A 24,409-nucleotide genomic window follows, 5' to 3' on the forward strand; every position below is an offset into this window, starting at 1 on the left:
ATGTGGCAGCTTTTAGCAACAGCATCCTGGGTGCTTCTTCTTGGACCTATATATGGTTGTAAGAAAGGAAGCATCACAAATCCTGAAGCTAATATGAATATTGTAAGTCACACATTGAAAAAGCCCATTAAGATAAGGAATTATTAATTAGTCATCATTTTAGTTACAATTGGTGTGACGGTCTAGTTTTCAGCAATTCTTCCAGTGCCTAAATCTGTGCTTTCTTCCGCGTTCCTTGGCATGGCTAACTAATCCAGAAGTTGTGACCTAAATTGGAGCAGCAATATTCTCTCTCCTGGTGGTTTGAGTTACCATCTAATGGTGGCTTCCTAGACCTCCTACCACACTGCCGAACTCACAGTCCATCAATGTATGTCCTCAAATTCAAGTTTTCCTCTTCCTCCCATAGTAAAGCACAATTTTTCCTTGCTAGTCTGAGTGCTTTTTGGCTTTTCATCCTTTTATAATGATTGTAAGAATAACAAACATTTTTTAAAAAACTTTCTTTGTTCCAGACACTGTCTTACATCTATTACAGATAATCCTCACAACATATGTGTGAGGAGATACTATTATTATCTCAACAGTAAAATGAGCACAGAAAGGTTAAGTAACTTTCCTAGAGTAACAGCTAATAAGAAGCAGAGCAGGAATTCAGTGGTAGATAGTCTCTCTTCAGAATCTGGGTTCTTAACCTCTATTTTAGATAGCCTCATAAATTATGCACACATCTATGTGCTGATATAGGCAAATGCATGGTTTTATTATAAGAAATTGAAAAATTTTTTTCTGTAATCAATCTTGTTTTTGTCTTTTCCTAGTTTATAATCTTGGACAAATCACTGATCTTCCTGAACTTCACATTTCTCAACTGTAAAATCGGTACAATTCTATCTGAAAGGTCTCTTGTAAGGATTAATGAGACAGGGCATAGAAAGCTCTGTGCAGAAGATATCCCACAGCATCCTCTTCCTTGTGTATCTGTGGTTGGGTATCTTCTACTGACCCTTCTAACAACCTCAGTTCTTTAATACCTTTCTCTCTGCTCAAGAGGCTGATCTATAAGGACTAGGTTGAAAAGCTCCCTTCATCTTTGATTTTCAGATCGATTTTGCCAATGAAAATCTTAAGCACAAGATATATAAAAAAGGGAAGAATGAGGTCAGGTATTTTTACTGCCCTACCTTCAATCCCGTGAAAATCAAATTCAATTAGCTATCTCCCTCAATGTTGCCCTTTCTGCTCAATTATCAGCAACAAGGTACTGCACAATCCAGTGGTCTCATTCATTAGATGGCCACACAAATTTGTATCAGAGCATTTTGAGAATGAGCTAGTGTGTATTAATAATTCTAGGCCAACAGGCATAACTACATACTGTCCTGAGCAGTCTGGGATGTAGAAACGGGCACGGGGAGTCATCCCACCCTGCCTTACCTATGCCTTTGCAATCCCTTCTAGAAAACCCCTAAATCATCCTAATTTTCCCCATCACGTACTGTCCCAACATATAGATTGATAAACATGAAATTGCAACTTAAAATACTATTATATTTCAATGTGTGCAAAAAAATGTAAGAGATGATATCACAATTTGTATTTTTCTTTCCCTGTTCTAGAGTCAGATTATTTCTTACTGGGGTTATCCTTGTGAAAAATATGATGTTGTGACAAAGGATGGCTATATCCTTGGAACTTATAGGATTCCTCATGGAAGAAGATGCCCAAGGAAAACTGGTATGATTTATTTTGTTATGAAAGGAAGAACACCTAAAGTGTGAATGCCAGTAGCATCTTGGTAGCAGCAGAAAGGCTTTCATTCTAAAATAGGTTGCAGTCCTTCATTTGAGTAAGGAAATTGTCCCCCAGTTTTCCTTGTATAATTTTTTGAAGTTTTAAATCATTTTCATATGCACCATTTATTTGGTCTTGTCCTCTTCTGAAACAAACAAGAGACAGACAACAACAACAACAACAAATTGTGTCTTGTTCCAGTGATACCAGAGTACGGTTTTGAAAATCAGAAACCTAGGAGTCATTCTGGACACCACTTTTTTTTTTCTCAGCTCTTGTTTTACAGCCAGTCACCAAAGACTATCAATTATGCCTTCTAAATTTATCTCTAATCTGAAAATTTCTCTCAGCTTTAGTCACTCAATCTAGTGACACTACTACCATACCTCTAAATGGCAATCACTGCTACTTATAATCACTCTCTATTCAAGACAGTGTGATTTTACCTTTTTGAAGTAAGTATGACCTTAATAATTCTTTGCTTAAATTTTATAAAAAGGTCATTTCTAGCTCCCTACATGAAGGTTGCTATCTGTAGGTGGGGGGAAATCCATTTGGTAAACACCGTTTACTTTTTTCTCTCATTTTCTCAGCCCCTGTTCTTCTCTAGTGTGATGTAGAACAAAACTTCTCAATATCAGAAGGATTAAAGAAAAATCTAGATTTTTAAAAAGAGAGGGAAATAATGATGCTTCTGATTTTATAGAGTCAATTATTTGCCAGAATAACTCCAATGCTTTTGTAAAATACTCAGGAGAGTATTTTAAATCTTTACATCTTTTAAATGGCCTTGGACATTTTTCATTTCTGCTCCATAGCTGCTAAAATGTACCCATTAGAAATATCTACAACAAACAGCTGCCTGAGGGCTCAGATCATTGAGAGATATGAGCTATGACAGCTACCTGGCAGGTCTTGACTTTGGCAGTGCTAATAACACTCTTTCCCTTCTCTCCAAGACGTGAGTAGATGGACATGAACATTAGTTTCTTGCTTTGAAAATACTAAGTCTCTCTGAGAATTAAGTTAGCGTACTCACTCTCAGGACATCAGTCTAGTTCCAAAAGGGACCTGACATAGGGTTTTGAGGTACCAACATGGCATCACAAACTACTTATAAAGAAGAGAGCCATGCACGGTGGTGCACACCTATTATCCCAGTGGCTTGAGAGGTTGAGGCAGGAGATCACAAGCTCAAAGTCAGCCTCAGCAATTTAACAAGGCCCTAAGCAACTTAGCAAGACCCTGTCTCAAAAGATAAAAATAAATAAAACGGGCTAGGGATATGGCTCAGTGGTTAAGCGCCCCTGGGTTCAATCCCTGGAGAAAGAAGAAAGAAAGAGAGAGACAGAGAGAGAGAGAGAGAGAGAGAGAGAGAGAGAGAGAGAGAGAGAAGAGAAGAGAAAGATTCTAGTTACTTAGTTACTTCTTCTTCTCTCACTTTCTTTTTCAACACCACTCTCCCCTTACCCTCCTCCTCTTCTTTCTTTTCTCTCCCTTTTTTTGGTGCTACCAAGGAATGACCCCAGGGACACTACCAGTGAGCTATATCCTCAGTCCTTTTCATTTTTTTTCTGAGACAGGGTCTCACAGAGTTATCCAGGCTGGCCTCAAACTTGCAATCTAAATAGCCGGGATCACAGGCATCTTTTTTCTTTCTTAGTTAAAAATGTTTCAATTTTACATTGGAAATAGTATTTTTAGATCCAGTTAACAATTTTACATTGTGTGAAATTCTATTTATGGCTTTGCATTTTGCTCGACTCTTATCCCAGGGGTTTGGGAGGCTGAGGCAGGATGATCCTGCTTTCAAAGCCAACCCCAACATCAGTGAGGAGCTAAGCAACTCAATGAGACCCTGTCTCTAAATAAAATACAAAAAAGAGCTGGGGATGTGGCTCAGTGGTTGAGTGCCCCTGAGTTCAATCCCCGATACTCATCTCCTTCCAAAAAAAAAATGGCCTATAGAATCTGCATGGTGCCTAGCATTCAATAAACATTCTGCAAATGGTGTTTTGATTGTCATTTTATTATTTCAAGAAAACCTTAAAGTTTTTAAATATTTCTTGAGAAATAAAATGCTATACCCATTATGCAGATAAGGTAAGTGATCCACAAAGCGGTTAATACATGGCAAAATGGATTTTGAACCAGGGCAATTTGACTCCAGTACCTACACAGCATAAAACATTATACATAATCTCGGTTTTGTAAATGATAAGACATAGAGAAGATAAATCACTGGTCCAGAAAACAGTTAAGAAAAGTCTAGATCCCAGGTTTGCCTGACACCAAATTTCAGGTCTTAACCTCTCTTGTATATTTTAAAAAGTTAGGAAAGAGAATTTTCATGTAGACACTAAGGAAGTTTGGACATGAACATCTTGTCGCCTGTGTCTTGCAGCTCCAAAACCAGTTGTGTATTTGCAGCATGGCTTAATTGCATCTGCCAGTGACTGGATCTGTAACCTCCCCAACAACAGCTTGGCTTTCCTTCTGGCAGATAGTGGTTATGATGTATGGTTGGGGAACAGCCGAGGAAACACCTGGTCCAGAAAGCATCTGAAATTGTCACCCAAGTCCTCAGAATACTGGGCGTTTAGGTAAGGGAAAACATGTTAATGAATAAAGTGTGTACCTTGCTCATTTATATTCAAGAACACTTGTTGATTTTTCCTTTGGTCTCAGTGCACCCAATAGAATCCATGAGAAGGATAAATCTTATTATTTTGTATTGCTGTTTGGTTTTCACCCTCACCTCTTCCTTCCGTGTGTGTGTGTGTGTGTGTGTGTGTGTGTGTATGTGTGTATACCAACATGCCAGGGCCGGTGCCTCCTGATCACAGAACAGTTAGAAGAGAGAGCTGTCAGCAGCAGAGCCTGGGGTGCTGTCTGCTTCAGAAGCCTGACCTGCTTCTTTACAGGGACAAACCCAGGCACTTGCATAGGAGCTAAGAACCATGCCTTGGAGGTCACCAAAGCCACTTGTTCCTTACCTCATTCCTGCCTTCCTTTTGGAAACCAGTTGGCATTTCCTTATTCCACACCACAGGGTGGTTCTGTCATTGCACTATAGCAAGTGACAAGATGATTTCTTAGGTGAGTATTTCCCAAGCTATACACAGAATCAAGAAGCACCTGAGGCAACAAAGAGACACATCACCAGGACTCTTCCTGGGAATTGGATTCAGTCCAGTCTGAGCCAAGGTCTATGAATCTGTTTGATTTATTATTCTAAATTTTAGATGAGCATTCCAAAAATTGTTGTCTTTTCTTTTCCATTTTGTTTTGATTTTTGGTAAATCTGCTGTGAGAGTAAATGAAATAGGACTAGCTTTACAGGAAAAGTTTAGTAGTCCTTTACAAATTAAATTTTTCTGATTCCTGTTTGCTAAAAATGTCTTGTCAAATCAAAGTCAGATCCTGGAAAAAGTTTTTCAGATGCATAATATCACATATTAACTCTAGTTTCATATTTTATAAAAGCAGAGCATCTATGTCTACAATGAATGTTAAATATTGCAGGTCTAAAACGAGATAGATTTTCCAATTTTATTGTTCTTATTGTTTTGGCAGTTTGGATGAAATGGCTAAATATGACCTTCCAGCCACAATCAATCTAATCATAGAGAAAACTGGACAAGAGCAACTCTACTATGTGGGCCACTCTCAGGGCACCACCATAGGTGTGTTTGGGGCCCATGTGATCAGAGAATGTGGGAAGGAGTCGGGGCTCTTCCATATTTCTGAACAGGGTCAGTATCTCTCTGCAGAGTCTCCAGTTTGGGAACTTTAAAAGGGAAACAATATCCTCTGGCTGTTTTCTGAAAACAAAGATGACAATAAGGAATTTTTCCCCCACAGTGAATTTTGGAGGCTGATAGGCCTGAAAGAGAGAATTACTTTGTTTTATTCATTTATGTACCTAATGAATATTTGTGAGAATTTGGGTTATATACTAGGGAGGAAGGGATAAATATAATAGCCATCCTTCCTTTGATGATATCACAGTCTAGAAAAGGACACAAAAAAGAAAGCAAAGAATTACAAAATTGTGATTGTACTTTACAATCAATGTGGCTTCTGCCTGCCAGGGAAGCACAGGTAGGCCGGATGTGGGTAGGGCCATGTAGGTAGAACCATGAGGCACCGCATCTTCTCTCTATTTCTCTCGTTGGAAACTCAAACATCAGAGACCAATATCTGTATTGCACAAATAATTGAATTTAGTTTTTTTTCCTAATATTGACAGTGCCAAGTAATACCTTAAGTTATATATATATATATATATATATATATATATATATATACACACACACACACACACACACACACACACATTTACACACATACTTATATGTATATATGTATATATATAAATTTTAAGAATCCTTAGAGGATGATTTATATAGAAAATTTGAATTATCCATTTATATATATTCATATCTGTGTATTCATATATATGAATCATTCTCTAAGGATTCAATTATCCTAATTTACAGATTGAGTAAACTGAGACTCATACTGGAGAGATAACTTTCACACAGCTAGTGAATGTGAAGCCAAGCATGACTTTGTCTGACACCAAACCACAGTCAAGCTGGGATGACCCTTGGATTTAACCACACTTCACAGAGGATGTCTGAACCCTCTCTTCCACTTCTATATAAGTAGACCTGTACTCCCCAGGGATGAAAGAACTCATTTGATTCTGAATCAGTCATTCCCGTCCTTGAGAAACTTAGAAATTCCTCCTCACAAATGGTTATTACTCTGAGTTGTTTTTCGTTTTGTTTCGTTTTTCATGTGGCTACCATTACTATCACTTAAAATAAAGAAGTAATTGTTTTAAACCTATGAACTAGTGTCTAATTCACTTTCAGCTTTCATTGCATTCTCTACGAACCAAGAACTGGCTAAGCGAATTAAGATATTTTTTGCACTGGCACCAGTTGTCACAGTGAAGTACACCCGAAGTCCTATAAAAAAATTAACAACTCTTTCCAGGCGAACCATCAAGGTATGTAACTTCCCAAGTAAAAGTCTGAAATAAAATATAGGGTCCCACTGATTTCAAAAGAAGACAAATGACAATTTACAGACATATGAGAATATAAGAGATGTCTGAGGTATCCTTGTCAGTTTATTGATAAGGAATACTTTTATTAGCAGGGTTCAGAGAGCTCATTTTGATGCCATTCTACCCTGGTGTCTTCATCTATGTCTAGAAGTTTCTCTCATCTCGTCCCTCAATCACAGCTAAAGTGAGAGCTGATTTGATTGATTGTTGTTGGTTTGAGGAACTTCTATACTGTCTTCCATAATGGCTGTACTAATTTACATTCCCACCAATCCTCACCAGCACTCGCTATCTGTTGTCCTTTTGGTAATAGTTATTCTAAGTGGAGTGAAGTGATAACTCATTGTGGCTTTAATTTCCATTTCCCTGAAGATGAGTGACCGTGACGTTGAGCAATTTTTCATACCCCTGTTGGCTATTTGCATGTCTTCTTTTAAGAAATGTCTATTGCCTATTTTTAAAATTAGATTATATTCTATTGACTTGAATTTTTTACATGTCCTGGATGTTGATCTCTTGTTAGATTAAATCTGAGAATATTTCTCTTGTTGTCTAGATTGTCTTCTCACTCTGTTGATTGTTTCCTTCACTGTGCAGAAGTTACTTAGTGTGACACAATCTCTTGTGTCTATTTTTTCCTGTGCTTTTTGGGTATCAAATATATAAAAAATCCTTGCACATTCCAATGTCCTAAAGTATTTTCTCTGTGCTTCCTTTTATGAGTTTCAGTTCTTGCATTTAAGCTTTAATCTATTTTGAGTTGATGTTTGTATATGGTGAGAAATAGAGTCTAGCTTCACTCATCCACGTGTGGATGTCCAATTCTCATAGCACCATTTATTGAAGAAGCTAACCTTTCCTTAATGCGTGTTCTTTGCACAGTTGTTGAGATAAGTTGGCTATGGGTATGTGGATTTACTTCTAGGCTGTTTACTTTGTTTCATCAGCCTATGTGTCTGTTTTCATACCAATACCATCCAGTTTTGATTAAGATACTTTTACATTTTGAAGTCTGGTAGAGTAATGCCTCTTGTTTTAGTCTTTTGCTCGAGATTGCTTTGGTTTTCTTTGCATTTCTATATGAATTTTAGAATGTTTCCTAGTTTTGTGAAGAATGTCATTGGTATTTTAATTATGATTGCATTAAATCTGCAGAGTTCTTTCGGTAGTATATACACATTAACAATATGATTCTTCCAATCCATGAACACAAAATATCTATTTTTTGGTGTCCTGTGCAGTTTGTTTTCATCAGTGATTCATCATTTTTATTGCAGAGATCTTTTACCTCTTTGGTTAAATTTATTCTAAGACATTTTAATTTTTGTAGCTATTCTAAATGGAATTACCTTATTTCTTTTTTTCTTTTCTTTTTTAGATAATTCTCTACTTGTAGATAGAAACAATATTAGTTTTTACATGTTAACCATGTATCCTACAACTTTGTCAAATTCATTTATTACTTCTAATAGACTTTTGGTGGACTCTGGTGAATCTTTTTTTTTTTTTTTTTTGTATAAGATTGTATCATCTGCAAATAGTGATAATTCAAACTTGTCCTTACAAATTGGATGCCCTTTATTTATTTATTTTTGACTGATTACACTACCATATTGAATTAAAATGATGACAGGAAACATCCCTGTCTTGTTTCAGATCTTAGAGAGAAAGCTCTTCATTTTCCTCATTCAGTATGGTGTTAGCTGTGGTCTTTTAACGTGTGGCTCTTATTATATTGAACTACATTCCTTTTAGGCCTAATTTGTTCAAAGTTTTTATCATGATGTTGAATTTTTTTTAATGCTTTTGCTCTATCTATTGAGGTGATCATATGGTTTTTGGTCTTCATTTGGTTGATGTGGTAAATAATATTTATTAATTTGGATAATGGTGAATCATCTTTGCATCCCTGGGATGGGTTCCATCCATCATGGCAAATAACATTTTACATGTGCTGTTCGGTTTGGTTTGCTAGTATTTTGTTAAAGATTTTTCCATCTGCTTATCAAGGAATTGGCCTTTAGCTTTCTGGCTTTGTTATTTCCTTATCTGGTGTTGGTATCAGGGTAATTCTGGCTTCATAAAATGAGATTAAAATAATTTCCCCCATGTCAATTTTTTTGAATAATTTGAGAAAAATTTGTACTAGTTCTTCAATAAATATTTGGTACAATTCAATTTAGTACAATTCAATTTGGTACAATTCAATCTAGTCCTGCACTTTTCTTTGGAGACATTTTATTAGTGATTCTTTTTACTTTTTATTGCTCTGCTCAGTCCTGGCAAGGTATATGTCTAAGAATTTGTCCATTTCTTATAGGTTGTCCATCTGTTGGGATATACTTGCTCATCATAATCTTATATGATCCTCATATTTCTGTGGTATCTGTTGAAATGGCAATGGCTCTTTCTTGTCTCTGATTTTATTTATTTGAGTCTTGTCTTTTTTCTTAGTTTGTCGAAGTGAAAGTTCATCAAGTTTGTTTATGCTTTTGAAAAAACTGATCATTTCAATGATCTTTTATATTCTTTTTAAAGTTTCAGTTTTAGTTATTTCTCCTGTGATTTATTGATTTTATTTTATTTATTTATTGGTTTATTTTGGTACCAGGGATTGAACTCACGAACACTTGACCACCGAGCCACATTCCATCCCTATTTAGTATTTCATTTAGAGACAGGGTCTTGCTGAGTTGCTCAGCATTTTGCTTTGGCTGAGGCTGGTTGAACTCACAATCCTCCTGCCTCCGCCTCCAGAGCTCCTGTGATTACAGGTGTGTGCCACCATGCCCTGCTCTCCTCTGATTCTTATTATTTTGAAGTTGGTTTACTCTTGTTTTTCTTGTTTCTTGTGATGCAAAATAGCTTGTTCACTTGAGATCTTCCTGCTCTTTTGGTGTAGGCATTGATTACTATAAACTTCCCCTTCAGTATTTGTTTTGCTCTATCTCATAGGTTTAGATTTGTTGTGCTCCCATTATTCTTTGTTTCAAGAAAAATTTTATTTGTAATTTCTTCCTTGATCAAAGACAGTTCAGGAATAAACTGAGATTTGTTTTGTGGCAAACATATGATATATGCTAAAGAATGTTCTAAGTAGTATATTTCTTTTGATACAGTCCGTAATTTTGAGTGTTCATCTGTTTGTATTAAATTTAACTCACATAAGGCACAGGCATAAGAATCTGAGTGAGACAGAACTATGTTCACCTTCTGCCTCTGCATCCTGCTCTTCATGACAGTGGACAAGTTATTTAACCATTCTAAACCTCAGTTTTCACATTTATAAAATGGGTAAAATTGGTTAAGTTGGGATAGCAATTGAGATAATATATGTTTAGGCATCATATCTGGTTTATTAATTGGTGCTTACTAATTATTATTTGGTGTTATTAATAGTATTAATCAAGCTTATGTTCGATTCAAGGCCAGAGTACTTGGTGTTACAAATCTCCTGTTAATTTCTCTTTCTCTCTTTTCCACTCTTCATTCTGCCCCTAAGCATATATACCTTTATGATGTTGTCTCCCAAATTTTTTTATTTATATCTTTCTTTGATCCTTTCCTCTTTATCTTTCTTTTTGATTAGGGGTTTTAGTACTGTCTTCATCTCTTAAAATAAGAACCTAGCCAGGCATGGTGGCATACGCCTGTAATACCAGCATCTCAGGAGGTTGAAGCAGGAGGATCACGAGTTCAAAGCCAGTCTCAGCAAAAAGCAAGGTGCTAAGCAACTCAGTGAGACCCTGTCTCTAAATAAAATACAAAATGGGGTTGGGGATGTGGCTCAGTGGTCGAGTGCCCCTTAGTTTAGTCACCAGTACCAAAAAAAAGTAAAAAATAAGAACCTAAGTCTCAGTGAGGCTAAGCAATCTGTCTCAAGTCATCCGGCTAATTAGGTGATAGAGCCAAAACTTGAGCACAGATCTGATCAGGCAGCTCAAGGTCAGTGTTTGCTTATATGTAATGGTTTCTCCACTTTTTCAATGCCAAATTGAAGAAATCAGTCCTGGTTCTTCATATTCTCCTGCACAAGGGTGAATCCAGTCCATGTTCTGCTGGGCAAGTCATGTATCCTTGCATCTAACCATGTCTCCAGAAGAAAGGGTGACTTTTCTGATGCTAACCAGAGGACATCTGTCTTCCTACTATTATGTGACAAACATGCCCCCTCCAGAATCAAATTGGAATTACACCTGCAAGTTAGCATGTTTGCCATTTTGGAAGTGCTGTCTTACTAGCCTGCATTGCAATCCTGTCTTTTAGGTTAGGATGAAGGAGTAATTATTTGTCCTTGGGTAAATAGGTAGGGGGAGAGTCAAGTCAGAGACTCTCCTGCTAATTAACCCTGTATGGGGGAAAGCTGACTACCAGAACTGTTAGTCGCCTAGGGTGCATTGTGGGAGGTATAACCTTTTCCTTTCACATCAAATTTTCATGGTTGATTACTTTTATATATTGACTATTTCTTTTCACATTTTTAAAGCATGGAAACAGTATTGGTAAATGAAAAATAAAAATGTTCAATGATTAAAATTAGGTCCTACCTTTTGTTCAGCTCTTAACTCATGTAGCTATTTATTTAAGTTGTTACACTTGAGAACTTTGAATAGATGACAACATGTTATCCAAGATTCCTAATAATTATGACAAAAAGAAGAAAAAGTCAAAGTGTATTTGATAATATCTTCAATGATCTCTTATTATTTTCCAGACCTAAAGAATCAAGAAATATGAACTGGTGTGATATTTTGTAGTTCTTGCCTTCTTTTCCTTTTCTTTCCTCCTCCTTCATCCCCTTCTTCACCTTTTTTCTTCCTCTTCCTCTTCTTTCTCTTTTCTTCCTTCCTTTCTTCCTTTCCTTCTTTCTCTCCTTCTCTCTCTTCTTTCTTCTTTTTCTCTTTGATATTGACAGAAAAATTAGTTAGTTCCTAGTATTTTATATTTTACATTAAAATTTCATAATATATCAAATATTCTATTAAATAAGAATTCCCTCCAATCCTTCAACACAAACCCTCAATATAACTATTTTTCAAACTCAGAATTCAACAAATTAAAGTTATGCCTAGTAAGAATTTATTGGATCCAGTTTACCAAAGATAGTATAAATTTTTATGGTGAATTAGTAGAATAAAAAATAATTGGTTTTTAGTTATAATTGCCAGTTAGTAAAGAGTTTCAGGAGAAAGAAATGCCAGTTTTTCTGTAAATGATATTTCCGAAAGTTCTAAGAGGTTAAAAAAAAAAGTCTTTTCACATAATACTTATTTTATTACCCTAAGATTATAAAATTATATATTATAAAACAAATATTGTATTAATATGCACAGGGATATGAAGGAAGTTCATAAGGTCCATTTAACTCACTCGCAACTTTGCCTGAAATATAATTAGAAGAAATCATTTTAAGCATTTTAAGCATTAAGAGACTCTGGAAGGATTGGCTCATTAACTTGTATCAGTCACTAATCATAATAACAGAGCTATTGTTTGCTGCTAGGAACAATACAAGGTGTATTTTAAGCATTATCTGTTATCTTTATGATGATTCTACCTAGTAGATAAAAGTTTTCCCATTTTATAGTTGAAAAATGCAGGGTAATAAGAACTAAAATACTTTCCTAAATTATAAGAGACAGAATCTGAATCAAACATAGATATACCTGACTCCAAAGCTGTACCAACTTTATATGGGAACTGGTCTTTCAGAGAGCCTGCCAAAATATTTCCCAATTAAAGATTTGTGGGGGAAAAACCATAAAGAGATGAGTTGGGCGGACTACAAAACAAAATTTAACAAAACTCGTGGTTTCATTGAGTATTAACACTGAACTGATGTCACCTCCTGTCCAGTGCTTGTTTGAATTGCCATTCATTTTCCACTCTTGACATCCACATTCATGAAATTTCATCATGTCTTGCAGGCACTGTTTGGTGACAAAATGTTCTCCCCTCACACATTGATGGAACAATTTATTGCCACCAAAATGTGCAATCGGAAGATATTCCGTCATATGTGCAGCAACTTCATGTTCACTGTAACTGGATTTGATCCCCAAAACCTAAACATGGTATGTATAAGTAGTCAAGTCTCAGAAAACAATGGTTTTGCTGCACCAAGGTGATGGGAGTTTACTCTGGGTTACATAGAAACCACATTTCAAGGTCTCCTTTTTGTCTCTTGGAATGCAATTTTTATGTTCATGTCTTCTAACCAAGTTTGGGAATCTTATCCATTCTCATAGGAGGATTTGAGAAGAAGGCTTTGCTGCCAAAATTTCTCAACAACTCTTGGTGTTGGCTAAAATATTGTCACAAATAAAAAGTCCTTCAGTTAGGCGAGTGCTGTGGTTTTGAAGTTTAGCTATTCCTGAGCTACATCTCAGATCTACTGAAGTAAAGTAAAATCTCAGGAAGTGATTCTAGACATCTTTTTTTTTTTCAATTTTCCACATTCAAAGGTGATTTGGAAATGATTACTTTGTGGAACACTCATTAATCAAATGAAATAAAGGGATGGCTCTTCAATGACAGGTACAGCTTTTGTGTTCAAGGGAAACTGAGGGGAATTGGTGTTGGGGTTCTTGTCAGGTTACTTCTAACAACTGAGATTCCTTTCCTCAGTTATCACTAACTGACTTGATGAGCAAAAGGGGGAAAGACAGGAAGTTAGTTTACTTCTCACTTGGAGAGGAGCTGTTTGAAACCAGAGGAGGAAGAGAGGTGGTCTCCGTTTATCTCAGAGATTCAGCCCAGAGCCTGACTGTCCTCTGCCAGAATCATTAAAATTTTCCTTGCAAGTAAGACTTTCATAAAAGGATTTCTATGCAAAGCATGACTGAGCCACTGCCTTTGTACACTCCTCTTTTAGTGTCTCGATTTTCTAGGGAAACTATGCTTGGTTATCACAGGGAACATCTCATGTAGATGAAGACATGTAGGCAAAGCTAAGTAAAAAGACCTAGAAATAAACATAAAACACAGTAATTTTTAAAGTAGCCTCTTAACTTGGTTGAATTTGATAAAGAAAGACTTTACCAAAAAACACTTTTGTCTATTCATTGGAGGCCCTTGTTGTCTCTGCACATAATCATATCACCCTTTTTCTCACTGTAGGGACTGGATTATGCATTATTACAGTATCTGCAAGGCTGTTTGTTTTAGTGAAGCATAACTAGGGGTACATAGTAAGTAACCTTTATGGAATTTTGAAAAAATGAACATGTCCCAAACTCAACTCTAAATATTTTGATTTTTATTCAGTAGTTTTGAATAGCTTATCAATAAGTGTATATATTTTTTAAAGCTCCAAGATGTTTCTAGTGCTCACTTTGATAGAAAAATAACTCTTTCAAAATAAAATTTATTTTGAAAAAAATGTAACTGAAAATATGAAAGAATATAGTGGTTTTTTGTTGTTGTTTTGATCCAGAAGAAATCTAAATATATTGAATGAATTCTGTCCTACAAATTTTTAAAGAGCCTCATGAAACATTTAACACTTTGTTTTTAATCAAGCAAACAAAAGGAAACATTCATATCTATTCTTAGTGTTTTGTGATCAAAGCTTTCTCTGAATGAACTTTGGGACTTAGCAGGGAGAAGGAGAAGGTCGCTAAGGTTTTTGATCCCTTGACCTTCTATACTCTTTGATCTATGTGAGGAGTCAGGAAAGAATAGGTGCCTTACCTGTCTTCAACCAGTGGGATTCCCTCTGTGGGCCACATGAAGTCACCACCCAGAGCAAAGAAACAGCTGTGGGAAGGAGAAAGTGCTTAAAAAGGCTTCTTTGGTTATATGGTAATAGGGTATGATACATGTTTTTTTTTCCCTAAATGATAATAATGATAATATTAATAGCAACAACAAAAATAAAAAGAAGAAATTATAGAATTTCTCACAAATGTTCACTTGTGGCATGATTAGCCTCTAGATGAGAAATTGTCTCTTCACAGAGTCGCTTGGATGTCTATTTGGCACAGAGCCCTGCAGGAACATCTGTTCAGAACATGCTGCACTGGGCCCAGGTATGCATTTCCTGTCCCTACTAATGCATCCATACCTGTTTGTGAGATTCCCTAAGAGTACCCCTGGGAACTCACTGCAGGGCCCATGCCACTGTCACATTGATGTTTCTGAAATCAGCACTAACTCTTCATTTGGATTTCCTTTGCTCCTGTCTATTCTCTTGTCTTCAGTGTCTGGGTTATGAAACTGATTCCCACATATTTATACCAAGTTCTGATCCTTAAATTATTATATGTTGCCTTTTCAAGCTTTTATTTACTCTTTTTTTGGAAATCACCATATCTAATAGAATTGTATTTTTTTTCCAGAAAGACCTGTTCATTCTCCAGTTGGCATAAGGGACATTTTAAAGTGTAGAAATAATGTTTAATGCAAAAAAATAATAATAATAAAAAAATGCTAGGGAAAGATTTAAATAGATTGATAGTTTGCATTTTTACTCTCAGTTAAAATTTTTGTTTTATTACATTACTCAATATTTTGTAGCCTTGAAGATAAGCCAAATTCACTTGTTGTACCTTTCTGAGTCAAGAATGTGTGTGTGTGTGTGTGTGTGTGTGTGTGGTGTATGAGAAAAAGAGAGCCCCAGGAATTTGCATTTCAACCTACTTACTAATAAATATGTTCTTTACTTTCAAGTTGAGAATCACTGTTACAGATAGTGTGAAACACTGGTTGAGGCTTTCTGAAATGCACAGAAGAATCTGCCCTCCACCACACCCTTTGGGCATGATAGCTTATATAATATAGGCTGATTTATATAGTGTGTGTGTGTGTGTGTGTATATATATATATATATATATATATATATATATATATAAAATTTGTCATTCGATATATTTTACATCTCACAGTTGACTTCTCTTAATGAGAACTCTTTTTGACAGAAAGTTTTTTCTAAGGTAGAGATAAATAGTGGTGGAAATAAAATATTTGGTTGAAAGATATGTAGACAGCTAGGGCAAGGGTAATGATCATAATCATGTCACAGATTGAGCATCCCTAATCTAAAACTTGTGCCCAGAGAGTTTTGGATTTTGGGCGTATTTTGGACTTAGAATTATCAGATCTGATAATGTCTATACAAATATTCCAACATCCAAAAAACCCTGAAATATGAAGAAATTTTGGCTCTGGTTTCTTCACAAGAATTTCATTGAAGTTATGACTTGCATATATTAGTAAAAATAGCTACTTGTCAAACATTACTAGGTGCCACATGCTTTATATACAATACCCTATTAATCCTCACAGTCCTATGAAAAGAATGTCACTATCATTGTCATTTCACAAATATTTTGTCCTGGATAATGAATTTAGTCATCCATTAAACATGAATACAAACCAGATTCATTTGATGCTGGAGCCCAAGTCCCTAAATAGTACATTCTGTTACCTCTCCTTACTGAAATATTGCAGAATTCAATAGTAGCAAATTGCTGCCTGCATCAATATAAGCTATGAGGGGCATAAGTTTGAACCAAAAATCAGGATTAAATCAATGAGGAAGGAAAATATAAAATTCAAGCTAAGAAAAAACTCTAAGTGTAGTCTGAGGATCATTTAATGAAGTGCTTGAGGTATACGTATGTGAAGATTATCTGCTTCCTCAATCCAACATGGGTGACAAACAATAGAAAAAGGAAGTACTGAATGCATGGATATTTCTATTCTATTTGAAATCTAAACACCAAAATGCTTAAATAGTTATTATGCACAGTGTCTCAAACACTTATCCCATGACTATATTGGACAAAATTTTTTAAGGATGGGGGATGTGGTCTTAATAGCTTAGACCACTTGATGAAGATAATAAGGTGCAAAGTTGTTTATTAACAATTATAGAATTTTTTTAATGCTGGAAATGTATAGCTGGTGTCATTTAAAAACATATATATGCATATTGTGTTTTATATTGCTGTCACCAAAATACCCAAACAGGCCAATTTAGAAGAGAAAAAGTTTATTTGGGGCTCACAATTTCAGAGGTCTTTTTATGGTCTGCTGATTTCATTGCTCTGAACCCAAGGTGAGGCTAAGCATCATGGCCACTGCATGTGGTGGAAGAAAGCTATTCAGATCTGGGCAACAAGGAAGCAGAAAGAGAGAGAAAGGGTACTTAGGGAAGATGAACACTTCCAAGGTACATCCCCAGTGACCAACATCCTCCAGCCACAACTTACCTGCATACAGTTACTACCCAATTAGTCCATTTAAACTAGGATGGTCAGATTAAGTTATGACTCTCATAATCTAATCATTTAACTCCTGAATATTCTTGGATTAATATAGGATCTTTTGGTGAACACCTCATATACAAATCATGACATTCTACCCATGGCCCCCAAAAGTTGATGTCCATCCCACAATGCTAAGTGCATTGTGTTCATTTATAGCTTATTATCTTCATCAAGTGGTCTAAGCTCTTAAGACCACATTCCCTATCCTTAAAACTTTTCATCAAATTAGCCAGGCCCTGAGTGTTTGAGACACTCCACATGACTCTTTTTATTTTATTTTATTTTATTTGTATTTGGGGTTTAGATTTCAAATACATATTGTATTAAATGCATTCTGTGCATTTAGTACTTCTCCAAGACTCCCTATAGTCTTAACAGTGCCAGAACTGCCCCTAAGTCTAAGTCTCATTTGAGACTCAAGGCAAACTCTTGACTCTGAGTCCCTATAATGAACAAAATCAAGTTACATATGCTCAATATACAGTGGCACAGGATAAACATTCACATTCCAAAAGGGAGAAATGAGGCATAGGAAGAAGGGCTGGGACTAAAACACAGCCCAAACCAGTTGGTCCAACAAATCCTGTCATGCTATCCATGGTATCAGGGGCATATAGCACTGAGATAGTCTGTCCAAAGGGATTGGGAAGATTTGCTCCTTTTCATCCTTTCCCCCATGCCAAGGGCAGCCCACGTGACCCCTCTCTGCAGCTAGCAGCTTTCCTCAGCAGTCCGTTCTCGTTTACGGACATCTTTTAATTCCTGGGATTTCCGTTCCATCTTTGGCTTCACCTTCAGAGCTTAGTGCATTGTCTTCTCAGGGAAAGCCCATGAGGACTTCAACCCTGATACACTTTACCTGGCCTCCTAGGCCTTCCCTTGAAATCTCAGTGGAAGCCTCCTTGATCACCTAAGTTCAGCTTCCTGAATTACTGCAGAACCAGCACTATGTGAATGAAGCCAAGGCCTGCTACCAGTGAAGCAGTAACTAAGTCCCCTTGGACAATTACTTCAATGTCCTCTGGGTGGTTGAGTATGATGAAACAACTTCCTAGGCTCCCTGTGTGAGAAGAGTGCCTCCGTGATTGCTTCTGAAAGTAATTTTTATTTCTATATACTTGAGCCTGAATTGGTGTGGTCTTTTCAATTCCTGAGATGCACTCAAGCCCTCTTTCTTAGTGCCTCTGTGCAAAGTATTTAGCATCTCTTTAGTGACTATAATATCATTAATAACCACGACTTCCACGGCCCTGGTTTTACATGCACTTTTCTGGCCAAAGTGCAAGTTTTTTAAATAATCCTTCTCTGTTTTTTGATCCTTATTCTCACAGTAAACTTGGCTTAATGCTGCCAGAAGTATCCATGGCATGGCCTAAATGCTCTTCTGTCCTGAAATTTCTTCCACCAGATTCATTAGTCCATTACCTTTAAATCCAGATTCATGCAAAGTCTCAGGACAAAGGCCAAATTAGACAAGTTCTTTTTCAAAAGGTAACATGAGTGGCCTCTAGTCCAGTTCCCAATATAATCCTTGTTTCCCCCTGAAACCTCATGAGCACAGTACAATCTGCATCCTGGTTTTCTGGGCTTCCACCAGAATCACCCATTAACCTCCATTTATGATATCCTAAAGTTTCTCTAGCATTCATCTCCAAACCTTTCCAAACTCCTCCTATAAGCCAATTCCAATGGCTTGGAATTGTTTAGAACCATATCGTCAGGTTAATCACAGCAACATACCTACTTCTGGTACCAATTTTTGAGTTAGTTTTTTTTTTTTTTGGTCACTGTGACCAAAATACTCAATGAGAACAATTTAAAGAAAGAAAAGTTTATTTGGGGGCTCACAATTTGGGGAGATTCAGTCCATGGTCAGTTAATTCCATTGCTCTAGGTTCAAGATTAAACAGAACATCATGATGGAAGGGTATGGTGGAGGAGCACTGCTCCACTCATAGTGGCCAGAAGCAGAAAGAGAGAGAGATGAGAAGGGGCTACAGGGAAGATGAATCCCTTCAGAGCACACTCCTAGTGACCTACCTCCTTTAACCACAGTTACCACCTAGAAAGTTCATTTAAACTTCTCAGGTTGGACAGATTAGTTACAGCTCTCATAATCTAATGATTTCATCACTGAATATTCCTGTATTGTTTAGAATCTTTTGGAAGACTCCTCATATCCAAATCAAATCATCTATCTATCTATCTATCTATCTATCTATCTATATCTCCAAATCATAACCACATATATACAAATAATATATATCAAATATGTACCAAATCATAAATAAATGTATATATACATATATTTATATATATACATATATTTTTATATATGTATGTGTATATATATATATATATATATATATATATATATATATATATATTCCTGAAGCCAAGGTATTCAACATCTTTGACAGCCTTTAAAACTGTTTTGATGTGCTATATTGTAACCTTTAAAGGCATTGCTGTCTGAAAATTGTCACTGGAAAAATGCAAGATAGGAAGTGTTTGTGTAAGTTCTGTGAATTTGTATTTATTTTTATTATTTGACTGACTTATTGAAATTTGGCTAAAGAGTTGTAATATCAAATCTTTATTAAATCTTTCTCTTGCTAACTTTAAATGTACCCTGTTTTCTTATATCATTTCAATGTGTTTATTACTTTTGTCATAGGCAGTTAATTCTGGTCAGTTTCAAGCCTTTGACTGGGGACAGCCTGATCAGAACATGATGCACTTCCATCAGGTATAGTAATAATAATCATAGTCAGTGACATACTGAAAATGAATTAATAAAAATATTATCCACTTCCTAAGTACCTACTACTTCCCATTCAGTACCGTGGATATTGCTCATTGTTGCTATCACATGCTGTTTATTGGGTCTTGTCAATGTGTCATGTCATTATTTCTCATTCTCACAATGATCTTGTAAGTTAAACAATATTTTCATTTTTCCCAGAGGCTTGAAGATGTTAGGTAAATTGCCAAAAGTATTTAGCCAATTAATAACCAGAATATTGTTTAGAATATTCTGGTTATTAACCCACCAAGGGATTCCTGGATCTAAAAGTCCATTTTTCTTCTACTACACTTATTCCACCTCAAGATATAAAAACTTCTCAACATTTAATTAACACTACATTTTGAAGAGTAAATTAAAAATACACAATCCTGCTGGCCCTAGTGGTGGCGATTGTCTGCAATCCCAACCGATTGGGAGGCTGGGGCAGGACAATTGTGAGTTCAAGGCCAGCCTCAGTAACTTATCAAGACCCTAAGCAACTCAGTGAAACCCTGTCTCTAAATAAAAAGGTCTTGGGATGTCTCTTACTTGTTAAGTGTTAACTCAGTGTCCTGAGTTAAAACCCTCGTATAAAAAACAAAAGCACAATCTTTGTTTTTAAAGCATATTTTCTAACTTTATTCCATTTCTAATAGAATAAACTTTGTTCTAATAGTTTTTGATATGTCATTTACTAACAACTTTTAAAAAACCTACATACACATGCTTCATTAAAGATATATCAACCAAAATCATCACCCTCAGGAAGGCATTATCTGCCAGAGAACTGTGTATAAAAACATTTATTGAAATAACCTATGAAAACTTTTAGGGCAAATATTCCATATTAAAAGAAAATATTCTATGTAAAAAAAAGTATATGTTATTGTTATTGCTATTTTTCCCCAGTATATGTAAGGAAATCCACTAATTATTTTGGCTTCTTGATTGTAGACTAAACTCAAACTGAACAAAATACGCATGTTTTTCGAATTTGTGATGTGGAAGCTTGGAAATTTTTCAAACAGCAATGTTCAGTGCCACCACAAAAATAATAATAGTGAATATTTATAATTTCAACTAGTGTGATAAATCTGATTTTTCTCCTAAGCTGCTATATTTAGAAGTGCATGAGACTCGGGTTGGGATGCCTCACATATATTATGTCAGAGTGCTACTTTCTCTTGTAATTCATGAATTCTTTGTCCTAGCAAGAGTTTATGATTTCTTGAGGAAAAGCCTTTTAGATAATGACCTTACCTTATAGACTCTGATACCTGCTTGGATGAGAGCTGGGTAGCATGTACTAGCTTTATCATTATGTTTGCAGATCCCATCACAATTATGCCTGCATGGTGACTCATTCTGATATAGGTCTTTAGCTTGGAACTTTGGGTGGGGGAAGGAAAACTCAAAGCAGAAGATGAACTACATACATGTTTAAAAGGCAATAACCTTAATCACAGCTGTAATTAATAGCAGCATAAATTTGGCAGGTGCAATTACCAATGTAATCACCAGTAATCCTTTGTTCCTAAGAAAGTCACTCATTTTTAATAGTTACATACAATTTTTAATTATCTACTTAAAAATAAATTTTAATATATTCCAGGCCAAGATATACCACATATAACTTAAATCCAAATTTTGATGTTCATTTTGGCTTTGACATTTTCTGGACATCCACTTTTATCCTTAGCAAAGTAATTAAATCATTGAAGTGAAGGAGTTCTGATTTCAGGGACTCTCAGACCCACTCTGTGGCTCAAAGCTTACTGGTGTCTATTGCTGCCTCTGTAATGCTTTGTTTTTCTATTCTTCAACATTCTACATCTTTGCATTTAAATATTTACGCTTTATAGTTTGCTGTCAAGAAAACAGCAGTCAGAACCAGCAGGTCTCTTTATTCATCAGTGCACTTTGCATTTAGGGCCTTTTGCCGAGATTTCTGGAACCCATCTTCCCTGTCCACACCCCTGGTCATGGCTATGTACTCACTTCTTTCTCTGCCCTTTGTGTTGCCTTCTCAAAACTACACATTCTCATCTACCACTTGTTCTTAAAGCTCCTAAACCATAGGGAAGCAGGATATGCTTACAATATGTAGTACTGCAAAGACTCAGGTAGCAACCCATTAACTGATGGAAACGCCTGATGTGACTACTATATCAGAGGGCTCTGCCTGAATTTTTCTCTCCTAAGAGAACCTGAGGTACAGTCACCTCCAGGCACATTTCTGTTGTTCTGAGAAACCTCTTCCAGGCCAGGGTCACAGTTTCCTTACAATCTATATCTTTGTCCTTCTTACCTCTTCCTCCTAGTCTGTCACAAATTAGTGTACTATTCAATTAGGGCTGCCATAACAAAATGCCATAGACTGGGTGACTCAAATGATAGGAATTTATTTTCTGTCGGTTTGGAAGGGTACGAGCATGGCTGGGTTCTAGTGAGGCTCTTTTCCTAGCTTGCAGATGGCACCTTTCTAATGTGTGCTCACATGGTGCATGTGTGCTCCTTTGTTCTTGCTCCTTGAGAGAGAGAAAGGGAGAGAGAGCATCCTTACCTTTTTATAAGATTTTCAATTCTATGGAGTTAGGAATGAACACTTATAACCTAATTTAACCTTAATTACCTCCTAAAAAACCCTGTCTCCTCATCTCCACACACCCTCACATTGGGGGTTAGGACTTCAACACATAAATCTGGAGAGGATACAAATTCAGTACACAGCATATAATAATCAGAAATTATTTTTGATAGACAATTATTCAGTTGTAATTAGCAAAACCAACTCTATTTCAAATTTTTAAAAACAGTACTACATACTGAACTCATAAGTACTAGTTAAGTGGCAAAACCCAGGAACTTAAACACCACCACATCTCCGTCTCTCTCTTGCTCTTCCTCTCTATCTTTCCCTCTCCCTCTCTCAACTTTCATCTGAGATGCTTATTTCTACTGTTTAGACTCTTTCCAACAAAGTGCTAAGAGGGTTACTGGATATATTTAGCTTATATAGTTCTAGCAATCGGAATTCCACAGGAAAAAAAAATCTAATATTTTCTCAGTAGCTCTGGCAGAAAGTTCCAGACTAACCTATGATACAGATTTAGTGATATGCCAAGTTATTATTATTCAATCTCTGTGGCTAGAATAATGAGAGATTAATTGACCATACCTAGTCACTTGGTTGGGATTGTGTTGAATCAGCACAGGAAAGAAGGTAAGGAAAAACTTGCTGGAGCGAGTTTAATACTATTTCTCTATAGCAGACTGGCTTCTTCTAAAACATATTTCATTATTTGTATGTATTGCTATCAGTGCTCCCCAAAGAAACTGCTGATATATAAGTGTCAATAATGCCACTGAGCCCAGATTTCTGCATCTGACAAGGGGATATTTGTCCTATTCAACATTTTATTTGTAAAGATGTGCTTTCCGATAAAGTACAACTAGAAAGATGATTCCCCACAAAAATACAAGTCTTCCTCTTGGATTCTTTCCTATTTTCCCAAAACTGCAAGTCAGGATTGTAATAGCTTTTGTTTATTTTGTATTCACAACACATATTATTGGACAAAAGTATTTTCAAATGTTTTTAACATTTTAATGTTTACAAATCAAATGTATCCAAGCTGCACACTTTGAGCATTTGAAAAACTTGCTTCACAACTGAGAATTAATGTCACTTTTATAATGTATTTTTTTTATCATCCTCTCTCCATCTCTTTCATCATACTTAGCTCATACCTCCTTTATACAACATTACTGAGATGGAAGTTCCAACAGCCATTTGGAGTGGTGGACAGGATATTTTGGCTGATCCCAAGGACGTTGAAAATTTGCTACCTAAAGTTGCCAACCTCATTTATTACAAGGCGATCCCATACTACAATCATATGGATTTTTATCTTGGACAGGATGCTCCCCAGGAAATTTACCAAGACCTAATTAAATTGATGGAGGAATGTTTACAAAACAAAACACACTTTTTTCTCTAAACACATGGATTTCTTGTAATAGTAATGAGGTGTGCTGACCCTAAGGTGATTTCCCAGTGACTTTCACCATCTGATGTCCCCTACCTTTGAGTGTGAATGGGACCTGAGTCTTCCATCTAGCCAAGAGAATTGGCAAAGATGTCACACCTTTGGTTAGGTTATACCAAGTAGCACAGGTTGATGGGATGTAATTCCATAATTACATTGCATTGTATGTGAATCTATCTAAGCAGACCCGAATAAGAGAATCTTCCTGTTGGTTTGATGAAATGAAGAGATATGTTGAGAAAACCACATTGCAAGAATAGCATGTGGCTTCTAAGACCTGAGAGTGACCTCCATTGGATAACTAGCAAAAAAACGGACCCATAGTCATATGGCCACAAGAAATTGATTGTGTCTAAAACCTGTTGCTACTTGGAAGCCTATTCTTGCGTAACAAAGCCTCCTACTGAGAGACCAACCTTGACTGCAG

The 24,409-nt window shown here is 36.2% G+C and overlaps 1 protein-coding gene across 1 annotated transcript; it reads left to right on the plus strand.

Moving 5' to 3' along the window:
* On the plus strand, positions 1–23,934 carry Lipk (lipase family member K). Its single transcript, XM_076835208.1, has 9 exons — positions 1–102; positions 1,620–1,737; positions 4,199–4,397; positions 5,371–5,480; positions 6,678–6,814; positions 12,802–12,948; positions 14,833–14,904; positions 19,823–19,894; positions 23,677–23,934. Exons 1-9 carry the CDS (start codon positions 1–3, stop codon positions 23,932–23,934), a joined length of 1,215 nt encoding a protein of 404 aa, XP_076691323.1.
* Positions 23,935–24,409: the final 475 nt, after the last annotated feature.

Source organism: Callospermophilus lateralis, chromosome 15 (assembly GCF_048772815.1).
Source record: "Callospermophilus lateralis isolate mCalLat2 chromosome 15, mCalLat2.hap1, whole genome shotgun sequence".
Lineage (NCBI taxonomy): Eukaryota > Metazoa > Chordata > Mammalia > Rodentia > Sciuridae > Callospermophilus > Callospermophilus lateralis.

Coding starts and splice junctions, on each gene's coding strand:
- Lipk (XM_076835208.1), top strand. CDS start 1: ATGTGGCAGCTTTTAGCAACAGCATCCTGGGTGCTTCTTCTTGGACCT. Junction 103..1,619: donor CTGAAGCTAATATGAATATT/GTAAGTCACACA, acceptor TCCCTGTTCTAG/AGTCAGATTATTTCTTACTG. Junction 1,738..4,198: donor AAGATGCCCAAGGAAAACTG/GTATGATTTATT, acceptor TGTGTCTTGCAG/CTCCAAAACCAGTTGTGTAT.